General features: G+C 42.2%; 1 protein-coding gene across 1 annotated transcript in view; it reads left to right on the top strand.

The window, feature by feature from the left end:
• LOC118429283 (protein sidekick-2-like) overlaps nt 1-22,121 on the top strand; it is a 40,506-nt gene that overhangs the window by 5,086 nt on the left and 13,299 nt on the right. Inside the window, exons 2-25 of the mRNA XM_035839763.1 lie at nt 2,117-2,435; nt 2,981-3,250; nt 6,472-6,625; nt 8,228-8,517; nt 9,344-9,492; nt 9,745-9,856; nt 9,986-10,158; nt 10,626-10,722; nt 11,122-11,324; nt 12,269-12,556; nt 12,844-12,965; nt 13,299-13,464; nt 14,007-14,143; nt 14,582-14,753; nt 15,240-15,358; nt 15,843-15,999; nt 16,274-16,398; nt 16,911-17,076; nt 17,740-17,909; nt 19,214-19,382; nt 19,567-19,691; nt 19,991-20,162; nt 20,738-20,877; nt 21,326-21,494. Coding sequence (XP_035695656.1) covers nt 2,117-2,435; nt 2,981-3,250; nt 6,472-6,625; nt 8,228-8,517; nt 9,344-9,492; nt 9,745-9,856; nt 9,986-10,158; nt 10,626-10,722; nt 11,122-11,324; nt 12,269-12,556; nt 12,844-12,965; nt 13,299-13,464; nt 14,007-14,143; nt 14,582-14,753; nt 15,240-15,358; nt 15,843-15,999; nt 16,274-16,398; nt 16,911-17,076; nt 17,740-17,909; nt 19,214-19,382; nt 19,567-19,691; nt 19,991-20,162; nt 20,738-20,877; nt 21,326-21,494 — 4,164 coding nt within the window. The remainder of the gene's footprint in view (nt 1-2,116; nt 2,436-2,980; nt 3,251-6,471; nt 6,626-8,227; nt 8,518-9,343; nt 9,493-9,744; nt 9,857-9,985; nt 10,159-10,625; nt 10,723-11,121; nt 11,325-12,268; nt 12,557-12,843; nt 12,966-13,298; nt 13,465-14,006; nt 14,144-14,581; nt 14,754-15,239; nt 15,359-15,842; nt 16,000-16,273; nt 16,399-16,910; nt 17,077-17,739; nt 17,910-19,213; nt 19,383-19,566; nt 19,692-19,990; nt 20,163-20,737; nt 20,878-21,325; nt 21,495-22,121) is intronic.

The following is a 22,121-nucleotide window of genomic DNA, read 5'->3' as shown; positions in this document are numbered from 1 at the left end:
CGAGAACATGGCCCGGGAAACTATTAAATAATTCATCGTCAAATACGATATGTGAAAAGATACCACCACAGATGAGAAGGCTATCTATAAAACTTCCTAAATAAGCACAGCTATGCCGTGTCTTTGCTTTTATTGGATCCCCCCCGTTAACACAATAGTTTCTACTCTCCAAGCAGAGGTTAGGCTCCGGCTGTTTTTTAACGTGTTTTTTAGTCCTTTTTATCGGGCTTTCTATTTTGTATTTTATCTTGCTGTGTCAAAACCTAACTTTGGCTGGCGTACTTCAAGAAAAATGAAAAAATAGAAAGCCTGATAAAAACCACTAAAAACGTTAAAAAAACAGATGGAGCCTAACCTCTGCTTGGAGAGTAGAAACTATTGTGTTGCGAATGAAGCCACATCAAGAAATAAGAACGGTTTATGACCTTGATATGAACCTGATATCATCCATGAAAATCCTAATGTAAAATCTTCATATAACGTTATCAAAGAATGCTGTCTGTCAGAAAGGGTCACTGCAGGCAATCTCACGTTTCGGCACTAAGGTCACAGCCCGGCCCGTAGGTAATTTCCAAGCAGATCTTGGGGTAGTTTAAAGACAGTAACATAAGCTGGGGAACGAGTTTTAATAGCAGCCAGCAGAGGTGTTTTATAAATTATTCTACCGCGAAGACTAAAACTCCTCTACCGACTAAACTCCTTCCCCAGCTTATATTAAAGTTACTGACTTTAACTACCGCAAGATCTGCTTGGAGATTAGCCCATAAAGCTAGTTCACCTTTATCCGTGGGGTTACCTTAACCGTTGCATATAAAATCGGAGTATTTAGGGATATCAAGTCGACAGACTGCTGTTTCAGCCTGGAATGCTATGAAAATATTGCAATTTGGAACCACCGTCCGTCAACTAGATATCCGTGAATACCTCGCTTTTAAAAACAATGGATATAACGTTAGGTTGCCATGCGGATAAAGGTGAACTAGCGTTAGGTGTTTTGTTAACCATCAATATTCATGAAGGTTAACATATTTTCACTAGCATTTGTGTGTGTGTCTGTCTGTATGTCAACAAGATAGCTAAAAAAGAAAATTGGGGTGTTAGATAGCTCTTGCACTCGGGAAGAATTGACATGAGTTTGTGCCTCCTGGCAACTAAGTTTGAAATTGCAGGGGCATTTTTGTGAAAAGATTCTGGAGAGAATAATGTTAACTCAAGATAGCAATAAATATAGAAAACAACACGGTGTATTCCGTATCACCCGAGGTGCCAGCCCGACCGCGGGAAGGATCGCCCGAAGGCCGGAGGGTGATCCGACCCGCGGGAGGGCTGGGACCGAGGGTGATGCGGAATACACCGTGTTGTATTTAATTTATGTCATACCCACCTGAGAAAACCACTGTTATGATGCGAAATGCGCCAGAAGTTGAACAAATTTGTTGCCCTCGAAAAACAACAGTTATGTTCCAACGTCCGAATCAGGTATTCGAACTTTCGATGGCGCCGTACTCGGCCCACTCGAAACAGTTCGATTTATTCGAATGGAGCCCATGTGATAAGCCCGGGCCGTACGGAAAGTTATCATCCGGTCCGGAACACCCGTATCGCAACGTTTTCGCGTCACAGGTATGACATAATGGATATTATCATCAAGCCAGGTGCCGTTGACCAGTCAGAAGAAAAGGTCCCCAAAAGGAAAAATGATATTTATCTTACTTATCTCATGTAGATACTGTGACAAACAGTGACATGCTTTGTGCCTTTTCATTACATGATAACTTGGAAAGTTTTAATTTACAGTGTCTTGAAGGCCATACAGTCCCTGCTTGTGTCTTGGTATATACATGTGTGCTCTTTAATGCAAGGTTAAATTGAAACACAGCAAGTCAGCTAGTTGACTCACTTGTTTGGAGATAGTCACTTGCCTAGATTTATTTTGAGTTTAATGTTGCATGTGCAACTAAGGTTTGGCAATGTCATTTCCACCAGAAATGGGGAAAAAAGCACATTAAGCAAGATTGCCAAGTGGAAACTTTCCTAATTAATAAGGCAAGTCTCATTACTAGTAAGTAGTATGTACATCATCCCAGATTTGTCTGACACGATGTGTTTTCCCTAGGTGCAGTGCAGGGGTCTGCATCAGACAGAAACACCTGCTACTCGACACGAGGCCCTCTATCTTACGAACCATCGCGACAAATCTGCTGTGCGGATGGAGTGTACGAGGGTGCAGAAGCTGATCATGTTTGTAAGATTTGTGAGACAACCATGTTTGCCATTCGGAAGAGCAGCCGGCCCTGGCGCTGCTGCGGCCGGAACAATGACCAGCCCTATAATCCAGAGACCAGTCACTGCTGCTTCGGACAGGTCAAGGATGGGCCAGAGGACACTACCAGCTGTTTCCGTTGCTCGGCCGATAGTGTCATGTCCATTCCAAGGTTGGTGAGGGGGCTGGGTAGTTGGCAAGCAGATGTAATGTTAGGTCTGGCTTGTTTTACACATATTTTGCAGCAATATGCTCAAAGATTAGGGAAATTGTACTGCTTGGGGCATTGAAGACATACTTTTAGTTACCTCCATGAAATATGTCGTGAAGGTCATGTCTTGATGCAGCATTTGTGTGTCTGTCTTTATTGAACATATATCAAGACATCTCAAAACATAACGTGTTATATCGGAAAACGTATACTACTGTCATGGAACACTCCAAGGTCAAAGAAGATGTGAACAAAAATGAAGGATCTATTATTTGGCATACTAATGATACTATATTCTGTCGAATTATCATAATTTTTGGTATGTAGGTAGCTTAGACCAAAATATACAAAATGAAAGATTAATTATGCAAAATGGGGGGACATTTGCATTATCAATGAGAATATTCTATCATGGCATTTTGTCCTATATGTATCTCTCGTCCCGGACATGGTGCATATCTGTGTGAGAAATACAGCCATGCTATACATCCTGCTCTATCCTACAGGGATGAGTCCAAGTCCTACATGTGCTGCGGTGACCAGCCGTACAACACATTACGGGAGCACTGCTGTGCAGGCAGGCTGAATAATGGTCCGGAGAGTGCCTACATCTGTCAATCATGCGGAGACAACATGATGAGCCGCCGCAGAGACCTGGCACCGCTCCGCTGCTGTGGAGTCAACAATGAGATTTCCTACGACCCATCAACTCACCACTGTTGTGGAGGGTTTAACCAGCCCAAGTATGGACCACAGCGGGACTACGTGTGTCAGAGGTACGGTCACGGAAACAGGCCCCATAACGTTACACTGAATGTATTTGTTTGAACCTTTGTTTCTTCATGAGAATGTTCAACTCAGTCTGCAGGCCACTTTTCATCTCTCCTATGCTAAGTCCTGGCAAAGCTGTCCCTGCCAGGAACTCATTATAATATTAAAATGACATTTAAATGAGCCAGGGTGCGACTGGAGAGGCTGTAATTGGGTGTTAATTAGTCTGGTTTCCCCTCCCACTTCTCCTCCTCTAGTTTACATTTCTATATGCTCTAATTACACACCCTGCTAGGAGCCTATGAGTTCACAAAGAGCTTCAAACACGGAGTTACTAGTACCAAATCAATGCATAGTTACATGTTTCGATTTTCCTGAAAAAACTTCACTTATCTGAAAATACATGTAATATATTTTCACTCCATGTTTGAGATCACTTGTCTGAAAAAGCAATACAACAACAATTGTAAAACTGGTCTTATTCTTTTCAAGTAGTGCCAATTTAATAACCCATCCAAACATTAACTTTTTTTAACAAATTCATTCAATTTAACCTAGATCCCGTTAATAGCCTCCGAACAGGCCTTCCTAAGGATGATTTGGCAAAAAGAAGAATGATTGGTCAGGAAAGTCAGGTCGCTGGGAGATATTTTCCCCCGCCTGAGGCCAAGACAAGTATTACGGTGATTGGTGTTAATTGCTTTGTTATTGTTGCCATACATTACACCGTCAACAAATTTCTAGTTATAAGGATTGCTCATTCACTTAACTCATTCACTTTTGTGGCCAAACTCTCATGGAAAAAATTATTGTCTCTACAGCTAGCCGGCGTAGTTAGTCTGGGCAAGGAGGTGATTTTTTTAACCTCCTTGGTCTGGGAAAAACTTTTGTGATGATATGGATATTTTGCCGCAGACCGACTGAGTAGACCCTAAGAATTTCCACGTGGGCATGTTGGCCCAGGAGCCGAGGAGCTTGCGAGTTTGGCCTCTGGATCCAACTTCCAAGCCGATTTCACTGATTTCTGACGTAACTTTAGGTCTATTTTTGCCCCTAATCCACTAGAATCTGGTTTGAAAACACTGGTAGTTTGCACTATTGTACACAACTCATGCCATGCATAAATAACAAAGAACAACAGACTCTGCCTTGAGCCTTGTTGTGACAAGTTTCCCACAAACGGTGTTATTGAAAAGCCTTTTTAGTCTCATTTTAGTTTAGCGCATGTTAGCTGATCAGCTGGGTAACATATACTGTCATACAGAAGGTTTGTTCAAGATCCTTTGTCACGAGGACAGGTATATATGCATGGTGACATAGTTGGTTTTAACCTCCTTGTTTGGTAGAAACACCTTATAAGTTTGTGTATCTAAACATGTGGAAGTCGCATAATGTGTTCGGAAACTGAGATCCCGTTTTTGAAGACAGCCACGCCTCAGGTACACGTAAATAACCCACCATACTTCTCAAAAAGAATACGTGTCCTTCCCGTACGCCCAAGTTAGCTGAAATACCGTATACTAATAGTATACACGGTAAACCGTCATATGGCGTAACCAGGAGGTTATTTCAGCTAACTTGGGCGTACAGGAAGCACCCGTATTCTTTTTGAGAAGTACGATGGTCTATAGCTATGAAATACAAACAAAAACAAATGCCGCATACCGCGTGTAAAACAATCTAGACCGTACATGCGCCTGGAGATTGTATTTTCTGTGCAACCTATCGTAACCTATACTCGATGCATCTTCTATTTAGACTCAGATTTACCTCATTACCTGCATGTTTTGGGTTGTAGTGATAAAGATTCATTATTCTGAACGGTTGTGTCTGTCTATTTTAGCAAATGTGTATTGCATGAGAAATTGTGGATGTTTTGTGACAGGTCATTGCAGGACCTGTGCTGAACTATATCATAGTCAATTGACGGCTCTAAGCAAGTTTTCCATGCCCTGAATATTCTTTCTTGTAGAATTTCCACTCTGAACCGTTTCCTTCCCACAAAGTTTACTCTAGCAATGAGTTAATTCTTTACAAAATCTTAATGACTGTGGCCCGACTACATGTCAATCAGGACTTGAATGAATGCCATGGGCTCCCTGCGTGTTATTGTCTGTCCTCTATGCATAATTAAAGATAATTGTAGGTAATCAGTTTCGTGAGGAGCTGTTAAAACAACAAATCCATTGAAAAATAAACAGCTGTCAGATTGATTGATTAGCAATGTGACCAAAATCTGCACAATTGGGAGTTTTAAACTTTAAATCCCTAGCCAAGTTCGTAGCTACGGCTTACAAAGTTACGATTAAGTGTAAACAATGCTCAAGTACTTAGTCTGCTTGAATCCCTTGTTGGAAAATTGATTTCATCTTACAATGCGGAGGTATAGGCTGATAAAGTTATGGTCACCCCTCAAAAAATCATAAGAATTAATAATTTTTTGTATTTATAAAATTCTAAGGTATGTTCTTATTTCCCGGTAACCGATTCCAATAGTATATGACTGTAGCAACATCCTGTAAAAATATCACAGCTCCAGGCCAACGGCATGAAGTTGGCTGGGCCAATTATTATAAAATGACATAGATTTTATATTTGAAAATTATGGAAATACTATGTGTCTACTTCCAATATCTTGTACATAGTTGGAAGAAGTAGTACCTAGGCAAAGTTCTTACCAAATTTCAAACTTTTCGACATACGGAACTGCAGATAAGGCGATTTGTATCTACCCCACCGTTCACTCTGTTTCTGGGCCTGCTAAAGGCCTTGCCAGGACTTAGCAAACCAGAGATTGAGGTCATGAGGGAACAGGTAAGAAGGGTCAGATAAAATATAACAGGTAACATTACAGATTATATCAATTAAGTCCTAATCAATCTATCATTACATATGATATAGATAGCACAAGACATATAACAGGGCACCCTAACATGACCCGTTGTTTCACACGCTCGAACTCACGGCACTCCATCGCTCAACTTGTAATACACATTGTATTGTTTTATATACCATGTTGACCTTCCATTGTGGCTTGCGTAATGTTAATCTATATATGCTCTTCATTCAAATAAAATCTCCTTCACCCAAATTATTATATAATTTTACCATATGCAAGCTTGTATGAAAGCCTGAATCTAAGATGAAGTATCTCCACTTCTTGTTGCAAAATGTTTTGTTTGGTGGTATTGACATCAGGTTTTGTTCCCTTTTGTCCATGGTGTAGGTGTGGTAACACCTATTTCAGCAGACCAGCGACAGATGGGTCCTGGAGGTGCTGTAAGGGTCGGCCTTACAACCCTGCAGAGCAGCACTGCTGTTTTGATGGACTCCACTCTGGCTCCGAGGAACAATTCACCTGCCAACGCTGTGGCAATGAGGTAACCGTTACAATCTACATGTTGTATTTGCCATTATATAGCTTTATCTTGCTGTCACACAGCCAAGTTTTGGCAGTATAATACGCCTTGTGTTTTCTTGCCCATCATATTTTTAGAATCGGTTGGTGTTTGCAGGTCGTCAAATTTGATGGGGTAGATTTGAAGGCAAAAAATATGCTTGACACTCGTTCTCATTGAAATGTCGAAAATGGCATTTTTTTGGACGAAAAATAAATCGGCTTTATTTTCAGTGAAAACTACCTGGTTGTTTAGGAAAATTCCTCTTTTAACCATGGCCAAAAAATGGCAACTTATTATTTTCGGTCCCATTGGTAATACATTACAGGGCGGTTAACAAACGTTACCGGTAACGTTTGTTACAACAGTAAACTTTACCCTGTTTTTCTTCTAAAGGACTTACCTTATTGACTACATCATTTAGGTATAAGTGGATGTCCCAAGGAACATTTGAAAAGTTCCAGTCATTTCTGTACAACATTTTGTTAAGCAAGGTGGGATACAAATAACAGTCAACAACCCTTTCTTGTTTCTTTAGGAAGCCAGAAAAACTGTACAGCGTCACAAAAATGGTCATTTCTAGTCTTATACGTCGATAATAAAACCGTGGCAACCGTCGTACTCGTGGTGGTAACGTTTGTTACAAAATCTGGCGACAGGCATAAACCACCTTACACAGCCTCCAAGATCAGTGACAGTAGCGATCTGAAGTGATCGGTCAGAGGGCCTTGGTAGCTGGTTTCACCTGCCAAACAATTATTCTGGGAACTGAATTGTTACATTTTTGACTACTATTTGAATTCTTTGTTTCTTCTCAGGCGACAGCCATTTTTTAGGGTGTGAAATCCGACCCATGGCTATGATAACCGTCTAAGCCATCAACCAATACGAATGTTGTTGTGCATCTTTTGTAAAACATTACAGGGGTTATGGAAAAATGAAGGAATCAGTGATGTTGTCTACAATTTTCTCCATATCAAGCCGTAAAGTCAGGCGACAGCATTTCGACATTTAAATGAGAACGAGCCTTGAGTCTCAATTTTTCTTGATTTTAAATTTGTGATCCTGCTGGCAGTTAGCAATACAGCTGAAGCTTGTTGGCTGTGCAAAAGGGCATTACTTAAGCTGCCTTTAATGTTGGATTTTTATGACAATACATTGATGACAAGCTTACCTACTACACTACTAGTAGGAGGCTGGTATTCTCAGGTACTGTGTTGAGTTTAAAAAAAAACTGTACACCAAAAAAGAATAGGCCAGCAGACATACCATGAAAACGATGGCTGAACCAGATCAGGGAAATAACAGGCAAGGAAGAACCAAACGTCCATAAGTCAGGGAATGGCTCTAGAGAGAATAATTTGGAACACTTTTGTCCGGAAGCTGACAACTCCCAGGCTGTTAAGCCCAAAGGCGTCAGGGTTAGATTGGGAGGAGAAACTGTGTTGAGCTGTCATCTTCTGACTGCCTATCCATCAAGACACAAAAAACATTCTAACTATTTCCAGGTAGGATTGGAATAGAGGGGCTAGAAGCATTTCATTAGGTCATTGCCTGAGTAATAATTTTTCTGTTCGCTTCCAGGTTTTCAGCCGTCGGCGAGATGAGCCTGAGTACTGGTGCTGTTCTCATCCAAAGACGTCGGAGATGACACCCTACAACCCACAATCACAGACATGCTGCAACGGACAGATATTCAGTGGTCCCGATAACCAACATTCCTGTCAAGTCTGTGGCTCCACCCCGTTTATCAGACCAACTGTTGATGAGCCATGGCGGTGTTGTAACACTGTCACCCCATACAGCCCGGAGAGGAACCACTGCTGCTTCGGTGAACTGAGGTCTGGGTCTGAAGAACAGAGCACTTGTGTGCGGTAAGAAGTTACAATGTAGTGGCCAGTACATGTAAATAAAGTGTCTCCAGTGTGGAGAATCCAAATAAATAAATAAATAAATAAATAAGATTATTGCATTTTTATCTTCTGAAGAACTAAAAAACTATGTAAATTATTCAATGTTGAAATTTTATTGACATGATATAGTCACGCTTTCCATCTGAGCCAAAATATCACCATAAAAATCCAACAAAGGACAAGTGAAACAGCAGACCCCAGTTACAGTTAGGTGGAAGGCACACTGGACATTATGCTGCCCCATGAAGGATATTGAATCTCCATTCAACCAATAAGGAACAGGATCAGATCTTCAGTAGTGGTCAGGGCAAGTTAAGCAGCGCAAACCAGATAGAGTACCATGATATGGCAGCATCATATTTGTGTCATCACAAGTTCAACTTAGTACCCATTGACTTGATTTTTCACACTGCTGGTATGATTTAAGGGTTCTCAGATGGGACATGAAGCTGGTGGGCCTTTACATGTGTTTGAGGAGTCACACCTAGAAATTCTCACTTGATCACTCACTCAGTCCCGTAGCTCAGGTGGCCGTAGGGGCAGTAAGACTGTTCACACGTGCTTTCCACTTTGGGCGGTCTTCGGTCATTAATAAGACTAAGGGTCCTGTCAGGGTTTTACCATGGTCAATATTGAGTGACCCACTACATCTATCAATAAAAGTAAGGGTCTGAGTGTTAAATCGATGCAGCTTGTATGTACCGTTCAAAACTGCTGTGTTGCACCTTGCAATGGTTTACCAGGTATGTATCACAAGTTGAATGTAATGCTTCCTGTATGTACGTAGGTGTGGGAAAAATCTTCACACTGTTCCTGTCAATGGCCAGTCGTGGGGCTGCTGTGGGACGGAGCCCTTCAACCCTGAGCGGGAGGTGTGCTGCAATGGACAGGTCTACCCTGGACTGGTCTGTGGCTATGAGGCTCTGCCTGCGCCAGGTAACACTTCTAACTCTCGTCATACTGATGGTTAATTTGGGCTTTGTAGAGGCAACCATTTTTTCTCAATTTTAGTTTATTACTTAGTTTATTAATTAAGGGTTACTGACCCTCCTATTTCTCTCTGTACATTGTATATGGTTAGGGTTTGGGTTAGAGTTGCTATAACCACCTAAGAAAACCATTCACACAGACATGAGGACCTCTGACTCATTGTCTGGCTGTATGACATGAGTGCCTTTGTATCTATAGGTGCAGTTCTTGGACTGACTGCTGAGAGTGTGGATATGTACTCTGTTGGACTGAGGTGGTATTCTCCCAGCAACACACAGGGTTTGTTTGGCTACAGGATCTTCTATCAAAGGTATGCTTTCTGTTTTTTGATGACATATTTTTATAGATCATTCAATGGTTTTGTGTCAAGTATTTATAGTGTATCGAGAAAGTGAGATTGTTCAGTTGTCAGATATGCCCATTGTATTTGTTTCTCCAGTGCCAGTGGTGGTCAAGAGAATGTTGTGGACACCAGGAGTCTGGACACATCATACACCTTATCTGGTCTGCAGCCAAATTCACAGTATATCATCCAGGTCTTGGCTTATGGGATAGCTGGAGATGGACAACGCAGCAACACTCTCAGAGTTCAAACAGCACCTGAAACAGGAGGTCAGTGTCATGTGCTACAAGATGAGGTCTGCTGTACTACTGGTCCTGTAAAGCATTATGCTGTTCTTGCACCTGCTATGGTAGCAGATCTGTTTCATGATGCTTCAAGATTTAAGAATGTAGAGAAGTGGTATTATTGTATGTTTGGACCATTTGATTCTCTTGATCTAAACTACACTTCATCACCATCAACTAATATAACAACTAATGTTACCAGTAGTAGTTGGCACTGTGCATATGGCTTTGAAACCTGCTTGGAGATAAGCTTGGTAAAAATTATGCTATTGAGGCTAAGGTACAGGGACCTACTAGTGGCTTCAAAGAGGGGAGTATGTTGCAAAGTTGTATCTGCTCACCAGAACACCAAACTACTGTGTACATGTACATGTAATATAGATTTTTCAGTGGGTTATCAGGATGTCTAATTATGGTCTGTTAACTTGAGTCATTGAATGTCTTTTTTGTAGGGTCCACCACCCCAGCCCAGTTTGTCCAAGCAAGGCCCCGTGATAGTGACAGCGTTGATTTGGAGTGGAATGCTCCAGCGGGTATAACTGCAGACAGGTAAACATATAACATATCTGAGGGACTGCATGGGGGGTCTTGGTAATGCTTAACGGTGAATGCAGGAGGTGCAGTAATGCTTAACGGTAAATTCAGGAGGGATTGAAAAACATAACGGTAACTTGAAGTACAGTCCTATTCGTACAACGCTTAGATTATAATAGGACATCTCAATGGGTGAGAATAGCGTACTAATTGTGAAGAAAAAGGTGCAGAGCAAAGGCTGCACTATGTCGTTGGTAAGTGATGGCAATTTCATACTTGTGACACATGCAAGTTATGTAGAAGTAATATCATTTGAAGTCACACATGATGCAACATAGGTCATTTCACTAGTTACCAATACACTTGTATATGATATTGCTTGTTCATGATTTTTTGCCTCTTGATTATCTCCAGAGTCCGTGGGTTCCGCATCCTGTACAAGCAGACGACAGAGACGAACACTGCGTATTTAGATGTGGGCAGGCCTGTCACAGATACCAGCTTCACACTGGGTGGGCTGGAACCTTACACGGACTATGACATTGTCATTGTTACCATTGATGATACAGGGGCATCCTCACACAGCATGCCTGTCAGAGTGCGCACTGCAGAGGGAAGTAAGTTCAGTCTAATCTGTAACACCTTTATCTCATGATGATGTTGAAATGGAGATTTACAGATAGATGTATTGTTCCTATGAGAAAAATCAGGAGGAGTTGATGTAACTATCTGGCTCTCCACGCTACATGCACATGTATCTCTATGGTGTTGAGGGTGCTGAACACCTGCCCTCCCACTAGAACAAACCGGGGATATTTTTATCGAGATGGGTACAGTTAAAGGCTAGCTTAATGACTGGCTGTCAGAAACAGGACAATGCTCAGCCCTTAGCTGACCAGAGGAGAATGGTGACCACTTTAGAGATGATGTTACTTTTTGAGCCACAACTGATTTGCAGGTGCTATATCATTTACTGCAAGTTCACCTGCCACCACAGCCACACCTAACACTTAAAGGAAAGCTACACTAAAATGGAAAAGCCTGCTATACTATTACTACTAATACTATGGTAAAAACATACCCCAAAGTTAAGTTCTCACTTGTTTTACAACTCACTTGTTTTGTCTGTCATAGTTTAGAGCTGTCTGACTGTTTGAATCTTGCGTCATACTGACGGCTACTCACCCAATGATTGAACCATGTGATGTCAGTGATCTACAATGTAAATTTCCCATCCAGTATGACTAGTACTTTTCAAGCTGGCAGTCCTGAGGATGAACTTTGAGGAATCGTCCAAATTCAAATACCACTAACTCAATCTAATCGAATTTGTCAGAAATTTCATCAAAATCCATCAACAGGAAAGCCAGATTAAGAAGCACTAGTCACACAGGATGGGAAATTTAGATCACATAACGTTATAGTATAGCAGGCTTTTCTATTTTTATTACACCTTTCCTTTAAGACTGTACCTGATATTGCACTATTTTCCAAGCAGGATGATGACTTGCAAGTTCCTTTAGATGATGAAGCACTTTTCACTCCTACTTGTTCTCTGCAGCCCCTGGCCCTCCTGGGTCTCTCCAAAGAACTGCAGTCGGTTCCAACAGACTTCAGGTTGCCTGGGAGCCACCAGCATCTGTCAATGGCGTGCTAGAGGGATATCGTCTCTACTATCAAGTTAGGGGAGAAGACAGCCCTAGAGTAGTGGAACTTGGACCTGAAAGCACCCGTTACACCCTTACTAGCCTGGAGAGCAACACACAATACATAGTCTGGGTGTCAGCCTTTACTGGTGCAGGGGAGGGACTGCGCAGTGGAAACATTGCAGTCAGGACCAGTGGTGGAAGTAAGATCATGTTCAAGTTGTGTTGATGTGAATCTGAAATGTTTTTTTGTTGTTGTAATGATTAATTCCTCATTTTCAAGTATTTTAATTATTCACAAGTTTTTTTTTTCCTGTATTGAACAGAAGCCATTGAATTTAAACAAAGTCATTGACTGAAAAAGGCTTCAAAGCTCTCAGATTGTATCCCAAGTCAGGCCAATCAAATTTTATACTGTCTGCAGAATATATTACTTAGGAAATAATGAGTGACAGTTAACTTGATGGAATTGTTCCTTCCATGTGTTTAGTTCCTGGTCCTGTCAGGAGCCTGCGGGGGGATCCTCTCAGTCCTACTAGCGTCCGTGTCCAGTGGGAAACCCCAACTTATAATGCTGATGGTGTGCAGGGATACAGACTCTACTACATGCAAGTAAGTTGTTGTGGCAGGCCCTGATTTTTGCCACATAAAATGGACTCCTACAGTGCTTTGCATGTTCAGGCATGTTAACCTGATGTTATTAGGTTAGACTCTTGGTCACCTGTTTGGTTGTTTACGCTGGAGGCTTATCTGAATCTTAAAGCATTTTGATAAATGTTGAACTGCCATAATTTAATATATGCCATCCTTTCACATTCTACAAAAATGCAGTTGTATCACATTTCAATGAAGATCATCAGAAAATTTTGAAAAGCAAACATTCAACAGGATCTTACATGTTTGAGGACCTGATTTTTCCTCTTAACAAATTTCTCCATTCCATAGGTGGGTGGCAGAGATATCCCTGCCATCACGTTGGAAGGAAATCTCCAGTCCTACATCCTGTCTGGACTTCAGCCAAACTCTGGCTATGAAATCTGGCTGGTGGCATTTTCCCCAGCAGGCGATGGCCAGGAGAGTCCACACATCACAGTTAGGACAGGCAGTTCAGGTAAGCTGTTCACATAGAAACTGTCAACAAAAGTGAACAGGTCCTACTACTGTTCCTTTGTTTAGTTATCCTCTTTAGAGAGAATATTTTTTCAATACGCCCCTGCAATTCAGCCCTGCACCACGTATATCACAGGGTAACCAGACCCAAAAAATCAAGACCATAGCATGTACAGGTCAAAAGGTCACAAGAAAGAGCCGTTCTGCTGCAGTGCCAAGGCCACACACCAGGAGGCCAAATGTTGACATCAACCTTCATCCTCCCAAAACCTATCCACATACCAAATATCATTACCATTCATCCAGAGGTTCAAAAGTTATGCTGACCACAAATATCCATAAAACAGAAACTGTAATGTTAGACAAATGGACACACACACACACACGCACACACACACACCAAAAACAATACCTCAATTTTTCACAGAGGTAATGAATTCCTCTATCACAAAATACCTTAAGTTAGTAAACGTAAAAATGTAATGAAATCAAACAACACCATGTTTGCTTAGATTTCTCAAATGTTATCTCTTTGTTGTTCAGCGACTCCAGTTCAGCCTCAACTCCCTGGAACTCCTCAGGATGTGAGAGTTTCTGCTGTGGACCCCTTCACCATCCTGGTGCACTGGCAGCCTCCAACATCAGGGGGAGACATCTCCAACTACCTTGTGTACTACCAGGTCAGTCCGTCAAAACCAACATGGAACCTAGATACTTTATGAAAGTTAGACATCCAGGTAAACAATATTCATTTCAGTCTACAACTGGATAAAAAACAGAGATTTACTTTCGGACACTTTGAATGACATCCATCACTCTTCTTCAGAATCACTAGTCAAAGAATGAACTGGCAGAACAATTCAATACAAGTACAGCTAACTAGTCTAAGAAAAACTAGAACCTACATGTAGTAATTTATGACAGAGTAGGCATAGAAATATTCAAGATACTTTTTATTTCACATGTCTTTTTGTCATTTTGTCATGTTCATCATTCATGTACCGGACATTATATTTGTACAGGTGTCCATTGTTCAATGAGCCACAAGATTGATATTTGTGTTTGTGTATTTTTGAAGGAAAGTGCAGATAATCCAACAGTAATGATTGTTTCCTTAGGTTGCTGATGAGAACAGGGCCTTCTCTGTGCAGTCTGGTGCCAATGAGAGGTCCCATCTGCTGGGTGGGTTACAGCCCGACACCCAGTACCTGATATGGATCGTGGGCGTGTCTCCTGTAGGGGTGGGGCAGAGGAGCCCAGCTGTCCGTGTGCAGACACAAGATGTAGACGGTAGGACATTCTGTAACAGGCTTGTTTCTTTTTGACATCTCTAACTTTTCATGTATCCCTGTGAACTTTGGAGTGCTTATAAAACAGCAGTTCCTGATTACGGTACATGCCACCATCATTAGTATTATTCAATGAATGTAGACTTTTGTACAAAATTGTGTTCTTCTGACATTTAACTTCACCAAGAAGATTATGTTTTTGGTTGTGCCAGGGTGGAGCAGCTGTGGGTATATGTGTACAATGTAGGTCAAGAGCATAACTCTGCTTTGGATGGATCTTCATGATATTTGGTACAACTGTTGAAGGAAGGTTCAGTTCTAAAATGGTTCACCTCGCATTTTGCTACGTCTCTTCACCAGGATGGACATGCGCTTTTGCCTATTCAATTCAGTGAGAAAGATTGAACCTTTGTCTCTCTTTAGCCTCTTTGCTTTGACTTGAGTTCTGTTTGAGTCCATGTTGTAACAAAGGAGAATTTTTGTCCAGTTTTACCAGATGCCCCGCGGGGACTGGAGGTGACTCCAATTGGCCCCACCATGATCAGGGTCCAGTGGGTCCCTCCTGGGGGTGGTGGGACAGTTTCAGGCTACAGGATATACTACCAGGTATGTAACTTATACACAGGTATGGGCAGGTCACAGTATTGAAGTGTAATAGGATATGCAGCAAGTGGATGTTTGACTTTGACCTCACCATAAATGTAGCCCAATCTAACTCTCAGTCTACAAGGTCTAGTGGCTACAAACCATCCAGCATTCTACTGAGGACTGACAAAGGAAGAAATGATTACAGCATAACTTCACTCAGTCTGTGGTTTTCAAAATCTGTACACAAAAAATGAAATAGGACAAATATTGTCTTTACATTGTATAAGAAGTTTTATCAGTTGTAATTGATTGGATTCATCATCATCATCATCATCGGTAGATGTGCTTACACACGACGAGTTTATACTGCCCATTAATTGATTGGATTAGGCAACCAAGATGTAGTTACATTTTGTTAGACATTTTATTTGCAGCTGATCAAGTTTTTATTGAGACTAAATTAATGCCTTCTTCATGGAAAACTAATGACTAATTTCTACAGGCACCAGGACAGCCATCATCATCCTTGGAGGCAGATGCAAGTGAAAGGACCAGGATCATTGGACAACTGTTGCCCAATACTGAGTACACTGTGTGGCTTCTGGCCTTCAATGAAGCAGGAGATGGGTCAGAGACTCAGCGGTTTATAGTCCGCACAAGTACGTCAACAGTCATGCATGCATCATATTTCTGGATGGGCACTGTACCCTCACAGTTCATTCTTTCTCTTATGGATGGATGTTGAAGTGATGCTGTCATGTTTTGAAGACTAACCTGACTTAGCATTGATGTTGTCTTATTTATCCATCATCATCACATCAAGGAGCTTGATCACATTATATGTATTAGAAAGTAACCGACGAGTGACTGCAATATTGCCTGTAATGTTGATGACAATGTCTTGAATGAGTGTTGATAACCTGTGTATTACAGCTGCTGCTGTGCCAGGCTTCGTGCCTCGCATCAATGTGACAGCTATAGATGATACAACCCTGTGGGTGTCGTGGCAGGCTCCTGAAACGGGTGCACCTGTCAGGGGATACAGGATCTACTACCAGGTAATATCAGTCTTTGGTAGGGGTGGGTACCCCTACCGTTTTTTATTGTTGGACCGGTCTGAAAAAAAAGGACCTGAAAACAATCAGTGGACCAGATTGTGGACCAATTAATTAGAAAATGAACAGATTATTCTGGCACTACAGTGACGGGTATTCCCATGTTTTGGGGCTTATCGGTCCAAGAAGTTAACAGGAGTGAAGTAGAGGACAGTTGATTTTTTACAAGTTTCTACAGTCAAACCTAGTCTAAGTTAACAGAGGCAGTTAGCATTGATTATGTGGCTAAAGGATACTCCACCAAACAGATTCCTCAACTAGCGAAATGGACCATTGCTTTGAGTGTCGACCATTCACAAGTTTTCACAAACAATTAGGTCCAACTTCAGGTCCAGACATGGGCCTTATCCTCCAAACCTGGACTGTACCTGTACCTGAAAAACATCCATAGAGTAGCATGTTGTTGTTGCATGTGTGAAAAGCCAGTCTGACAGCTGTTGTTGGCTGCTGTGTAGGCTGTGGGTGGAGATCAGATGACGTCCCAAGTGGAGACAGGGCCTCTGGAACAGAGTCAGGCAGTGTCGGGTCTGGAGCCTGGGATTGAGTATATCATATGGATTGTTGCCTTCTCCAACCAAGGAGACAGTGAGGACAGCCCCAGGGTCCGCATCAGGACTGGTGGTGAGATGCAACTATCTGTACTGTAACACAACTATCTGTACTGTAACACAACTATCTGTACTGTAACACAACTATCTGTACTGTAACACAACTATCTGTACTGTAACACAACTATCTGTACTGTAACACAACTATCTGTACTGTAACACAACTATCTGTACTGTAACACAACTATCTGTACTGTAACACAACTATCTGTACTGTAACACAACTATCTGTACTGTAACACAACTATCTGTACTGTAACACAACTATCTGTACTGTAACACAACTATCTGTACTGTAACACAACTATCTGTACTGTAACACAGCTATCTGTATACTGTAACACAGCTATCTGCACTGTAACACAACTATCTGTACTGTAACACAACTATCTGTACTGTAACACAGCTATCTGTACTGTAACACAACTATCTGTACTGTAACACAACTATCTGTACTGTAACACAGGGATAGATCAAAAGAAATCAAGTGATTACAGCATTAATTTACATGTTTGCCATATTTGCATAACCTATATCTAACTTACACTAGAATATGATAAAAACATATGGAAAGTTACAAAACAGTTATCACTTGAAGACAAAATCAATTGCATGCAAATCGTCTCAGAGGATTTTGAGGGTCTTGTGGTCTGAATGAGCTTGTCTGTTTGTTCAGCTCGAGTCCCAGACAGTGCGCAGATCCTGCCCGAGATCAGACCAGTAGCAGGTGTTCCTGGGATCCCTCAGGACATCCAGGGGACATCCCTATCCTCATCCAGCATCCAGGTGCAATGGCAGGAACCTGCAACAAATGCTGCACCCTCAGGCTACAGGGTTTACTACCAGGTAGGACAGGGAACAGACTGGGCCAGGATACAGGGTTTACTACCAGTTAGGACAGAGAACAGACTGGGCCAGGATACAGGGTTTACTACCAGGTAGGACAGAGAACAGACTGGGCCAGGATACAGGGTTTACTACCAGGTAGGACAGGGAACAGACTGGGCCAGGATACAGGGTTTACTGCCAGGTAGGACAGGGAACAGACTGGGCCAGGATACAGGGTTTACTACCAGGTAGGACAGGGAACAGACTGGGCCAGGATACAGGGTTTACTACCAGGTAGGACAGAGAACAGACTAGGCCAGGATACAGGGTTTACTACCAGGTAGGACAGAGAACAGACTGGGCCAGGATACAGGGTTTACTACCAGGTAGGACAGAGAACAGACTGGGCCAGGATACAGGGTTTACTACCAGGTAGGACAGGGAACAGACTGGGCCAGGATACAGGGTTTACTACCAGGTAGGACAGGGAACAGACTGGGCCAGGATACGGGGTTTACTACCAGTTAGGACAGGGAACAGACTGGGCCAGGATACAGGGTTTACTACCAGTTAGGACAGGGAACAGACTGGGCCAGGATACAGGGTTTACTACCAGTTAGGACAGGGAACAGACTGGGCCAGGATACAGGGTTTACTACCAGGTAGGACAGAGAACAGACTGGGCCAGGATACAGGGTTTACTACCAGGTAGGACAGAGAACAGACTGGGCCAGGATACAGGGTTTACTACCAGGTAGGACAGGGAACAGACTGGGCCAGGATACAGGGTTTACTACCAGGTAGGACAGAGAACAGACTGGGCCAGGATACAGGGTTTACTACCAGGTAGGACAGAGAACAGACTGGGCCAGGATACAGGGTTTACTACCAGGTAGGACAGGGAACAGACTGGGCCAGGATACAGGGTTTACTACCAGGTAGGACAGGGAACAGACTGGGCCAGGATACAGGGTTTACTACCAGGTAGGACAGGGAACAGACTGGGCCAGGATACAGGGTTTACTACCAGGTAGGAGAGGGAACAGACTGGGCCAGGATACAGGGTTTACTACCAGGTAGGACAGGGAACAGACTGGGCCAGGATACGGGGTTTACTGCCAGGTAGGACAGGGAACAGACTGGGCCAGGATACGGGGTTTACTACCAGGTAGGAGAGGGAACAGACTGGGCCAGGATACAGGGTTTACTACCAGGTAGGACAGGGAACAGACTGATATAAGGTTCGTTTTATCTGTGATTTTACAGATGAAGCACTATTTTGTAGACACACAGGATCACAATTGTACAATGTATTTCCACAGGTTGTTGGGGATGCCATGATATCATTCGAGGAAAGCGGAGCAGAGCGACGGATCTTGATCTTGGAGGACCTCCAACCTAACACTGACTATAACATCTGGGTTACTGCCTACTCACCAGCAGGGATGGGGAAGAGGAGTGCTCGCACCACTGTACGCACCCTGCAAGAAAGTGAGCATTGTGTTAATCTTTCTCATCTATTTCTGATAAATTTTACTGGTATGATAAGCTTTTAGTAAATGTAATCAGGTTATATGACACATGACTTCTTTAATGTTTCCTGTACTGTAGTGCAGTGTATTCAGGTGTCTGTTGAAATAATATGTTGACAATAGAACAATGTCCCTATCAATAGCACCTCAACTGCCAGGAGTCCCTGATGATGTGAGAGTTGTCGATGTTGGGCAAACATCCATCCATGTGCAGTGGCAGAGGCCTCGGGCTGGGGGCAAAGTTACTGGATACAGGATATACTACCAGGTGAGATTCTAGCGTGGAGGTGGATTATATGATACAATGCGTATAAGCAATATCACTGAGTGTGTGTGATAAGCAATACGTTAACCTTCAAACTTTATTGAAGAAACACCATGCATGTTTGTATAGGGAGAGTTGGTGGTGTACTGATTGCTGATGTTAGATGCTTAGGCTATCCTGTTCAGCTTGATTGGGGAAAGAATGCAATTTTCTAGGTCCAATCTAGACAGTTTCTACATTACATACAAATGTATAACATTTCATAATTCACATCATACTGAACTTACTGTGTTTGTTTGTAGCCTGAGAACCAAGTATCTGCTACAGAAGATGTGGTGAACCCCTCCACCCTGAGCTACATCATCCCAGGACTGCAGCCTGACATGGAGTACACCATCTGGGTGGTGGCTCTGTCCAGCCTGGGGATGGGACTCAGGAGCCCGCTGGTCACAGTACGCACTGAACCAACTGATGGTAATGGGAGAAACTCTATACACATTTGTTTGGGGTTAAAGTAGGATATCGCCATCACCAGAAAATATTGTACATGTGTTTATATCATATCCGGGCTGTATTAATGTTTGATATAGGTGTTCCGACTGGTTCCTATTTTACAGTATGGCCCGGGGGTTCATATGTTGAATCGAGTGATTGGAAGTTGCATGCGCCACTGTCAAAAATTCAAAGAGCTCTTCATCTGCCTGGTTCTTTTGTTCGAATTGACAAATAAAGTTGTCAATGCGATGTGCATGTCACGTTTTTTGCTCTTTTTTGTGATAAACTTGAGTTTGCTTGGGTTGGCATGATATAGATAAATTACAACACAGGGTATTCCTGAAAATCACGGCAAACTAACGGTATCCATTTTCTCCCTTCCGCAAAGTTACCTCTGTGCAAACTTAGATACATTTAGTTTAACAGTACTTCAATCTGTATTCTATCTTTGATGCTTTGTCATGTTATTCCAAGATAAAGGCCCAAACTATTTATTGTCTTGAAAGTGTCACCCTTCACTGGGGATCTCTGAGAAATGAGTTGTTCTTCCTCAGGTGGGGTTGACTATCCCCCCGAGGTGCCTGGGATGCCGGAGGATGTCACAGCCTATGCCACAAGTGCAGTTTCCATCAGGGTGGAGTGGCAGACTCCTGCTCTGGAGGACAGAGTCAGCGGCTACAGGATCCGCTACCAGGTATGATCTCTGTGAAAGTTGTACTGTACATAAAGACTGTGTTTATCTCCATGAAAATATTGTTTTGTGTGTGTGTGTGTGTGTGTGTGTGTGTGTCTCTGTGTGTCTGTGTTTCTGTTTCCGGATATTTGTGGTCAATACAACTCAAGAACCTTTTGATAGATTACAATGATATTTAGTATGTAGGTAAGTGTTGGGAAGACGAAGGTCAATTACCAATTTTGGGCCCCCTAGAATGTGACCTTGGTACTGCAGCAGAACTTCCATTTTTTGTATCTTTCGACCTGGACATGCTATGTTTTTTGGGGGGCAGATTTTTTGTGGCAGATAGCTTTGCATTATATATCAATTCACAACTAGAATATAAAAACTCTCTCCAACAAGATTTCTCCAGTGTCACTGATGAAAGCTTTTTGGCATAATTGTTTAAAATGTACAATCTCTGCAGGCTGAAGGAGACCCAGCTATTTCCACCATAGAAGTGGACCGAGAAGAGCGTTCCTACGACATCATGGCCCTGACACCTGAAACTGACTACACTGTGTGGGTGGTGGCCTTCTCTCCTGATGGGATGGGACTTCGTAGTCCTAAAGTCCATGCAAGGACTCCAGAGGATGGTGAGATTTGAGTTATTATTCATTTTATTTCTAAATGTTCATTCAACCATGACAAAAGAACCGCATTATCTAAAGAAGTCACCATGACATATCTCAACTTTCCTACATTCAGAAACAGAAAATCCACTTTTCTTTTAAAATCACAAACCCCACAAAGTATAGAAAAAGTGGGACTCTTTGTCTTCCTCTTCTTCCAAAAAAAAAGTCGAACCCAACCTGTCTAGATATAGCTAATGCTGCTATTTGAGAAGTGCCATTTTGCAATAATCTGTGTCCATTGTCATACGCATGTCCTCTAAACACAAACAATGAGCAGCAGCATTTCAGCTCTATCATACTTGCATCATAACTGAAATATCTACAAAGAACTGATTGGCATGTTAGAGTTTGTCTAAGCAATGATTGAGCATAAGATGAATGTATTCTTGGAAGGTCATTGTGTTTGTTTTTCATTGTGTGTGTTTATTGGCAAGCTTGCAAGATATTGACTAATTTGCAAATTTGAAGTTAAGAAATAGACTCCAGGAATGTTACTAAAGTTTAAAAACTAATAGACTTGAGTACAAGTGACTAGCAACATTACAATACAAATTTACTTCCAGCTTGGTACAAAATAACATGATATTA

This window comes from Branchiostoma floridae, chromosome 13 (assembly GCF_000003815.2).
Source record: "Branchiostoma floridae strain S238N-H82 chromosome 13, Bfl_VNyyK, whole genome shotgun sequence".
In the NCBI taxonomy this organism is placed as follows: Eukaryota; Metazoa; Chordata; class Leptocardii; order Amphioxiformes; family Branchiostomatidae; genus Branchiostoma; species Branchiostoma floridae.
The sequence above is the reverse complement of the archived record's forward strand: the minus strand, read 5'-3'. Positions and strand labels throughout refer to the sequence as shown.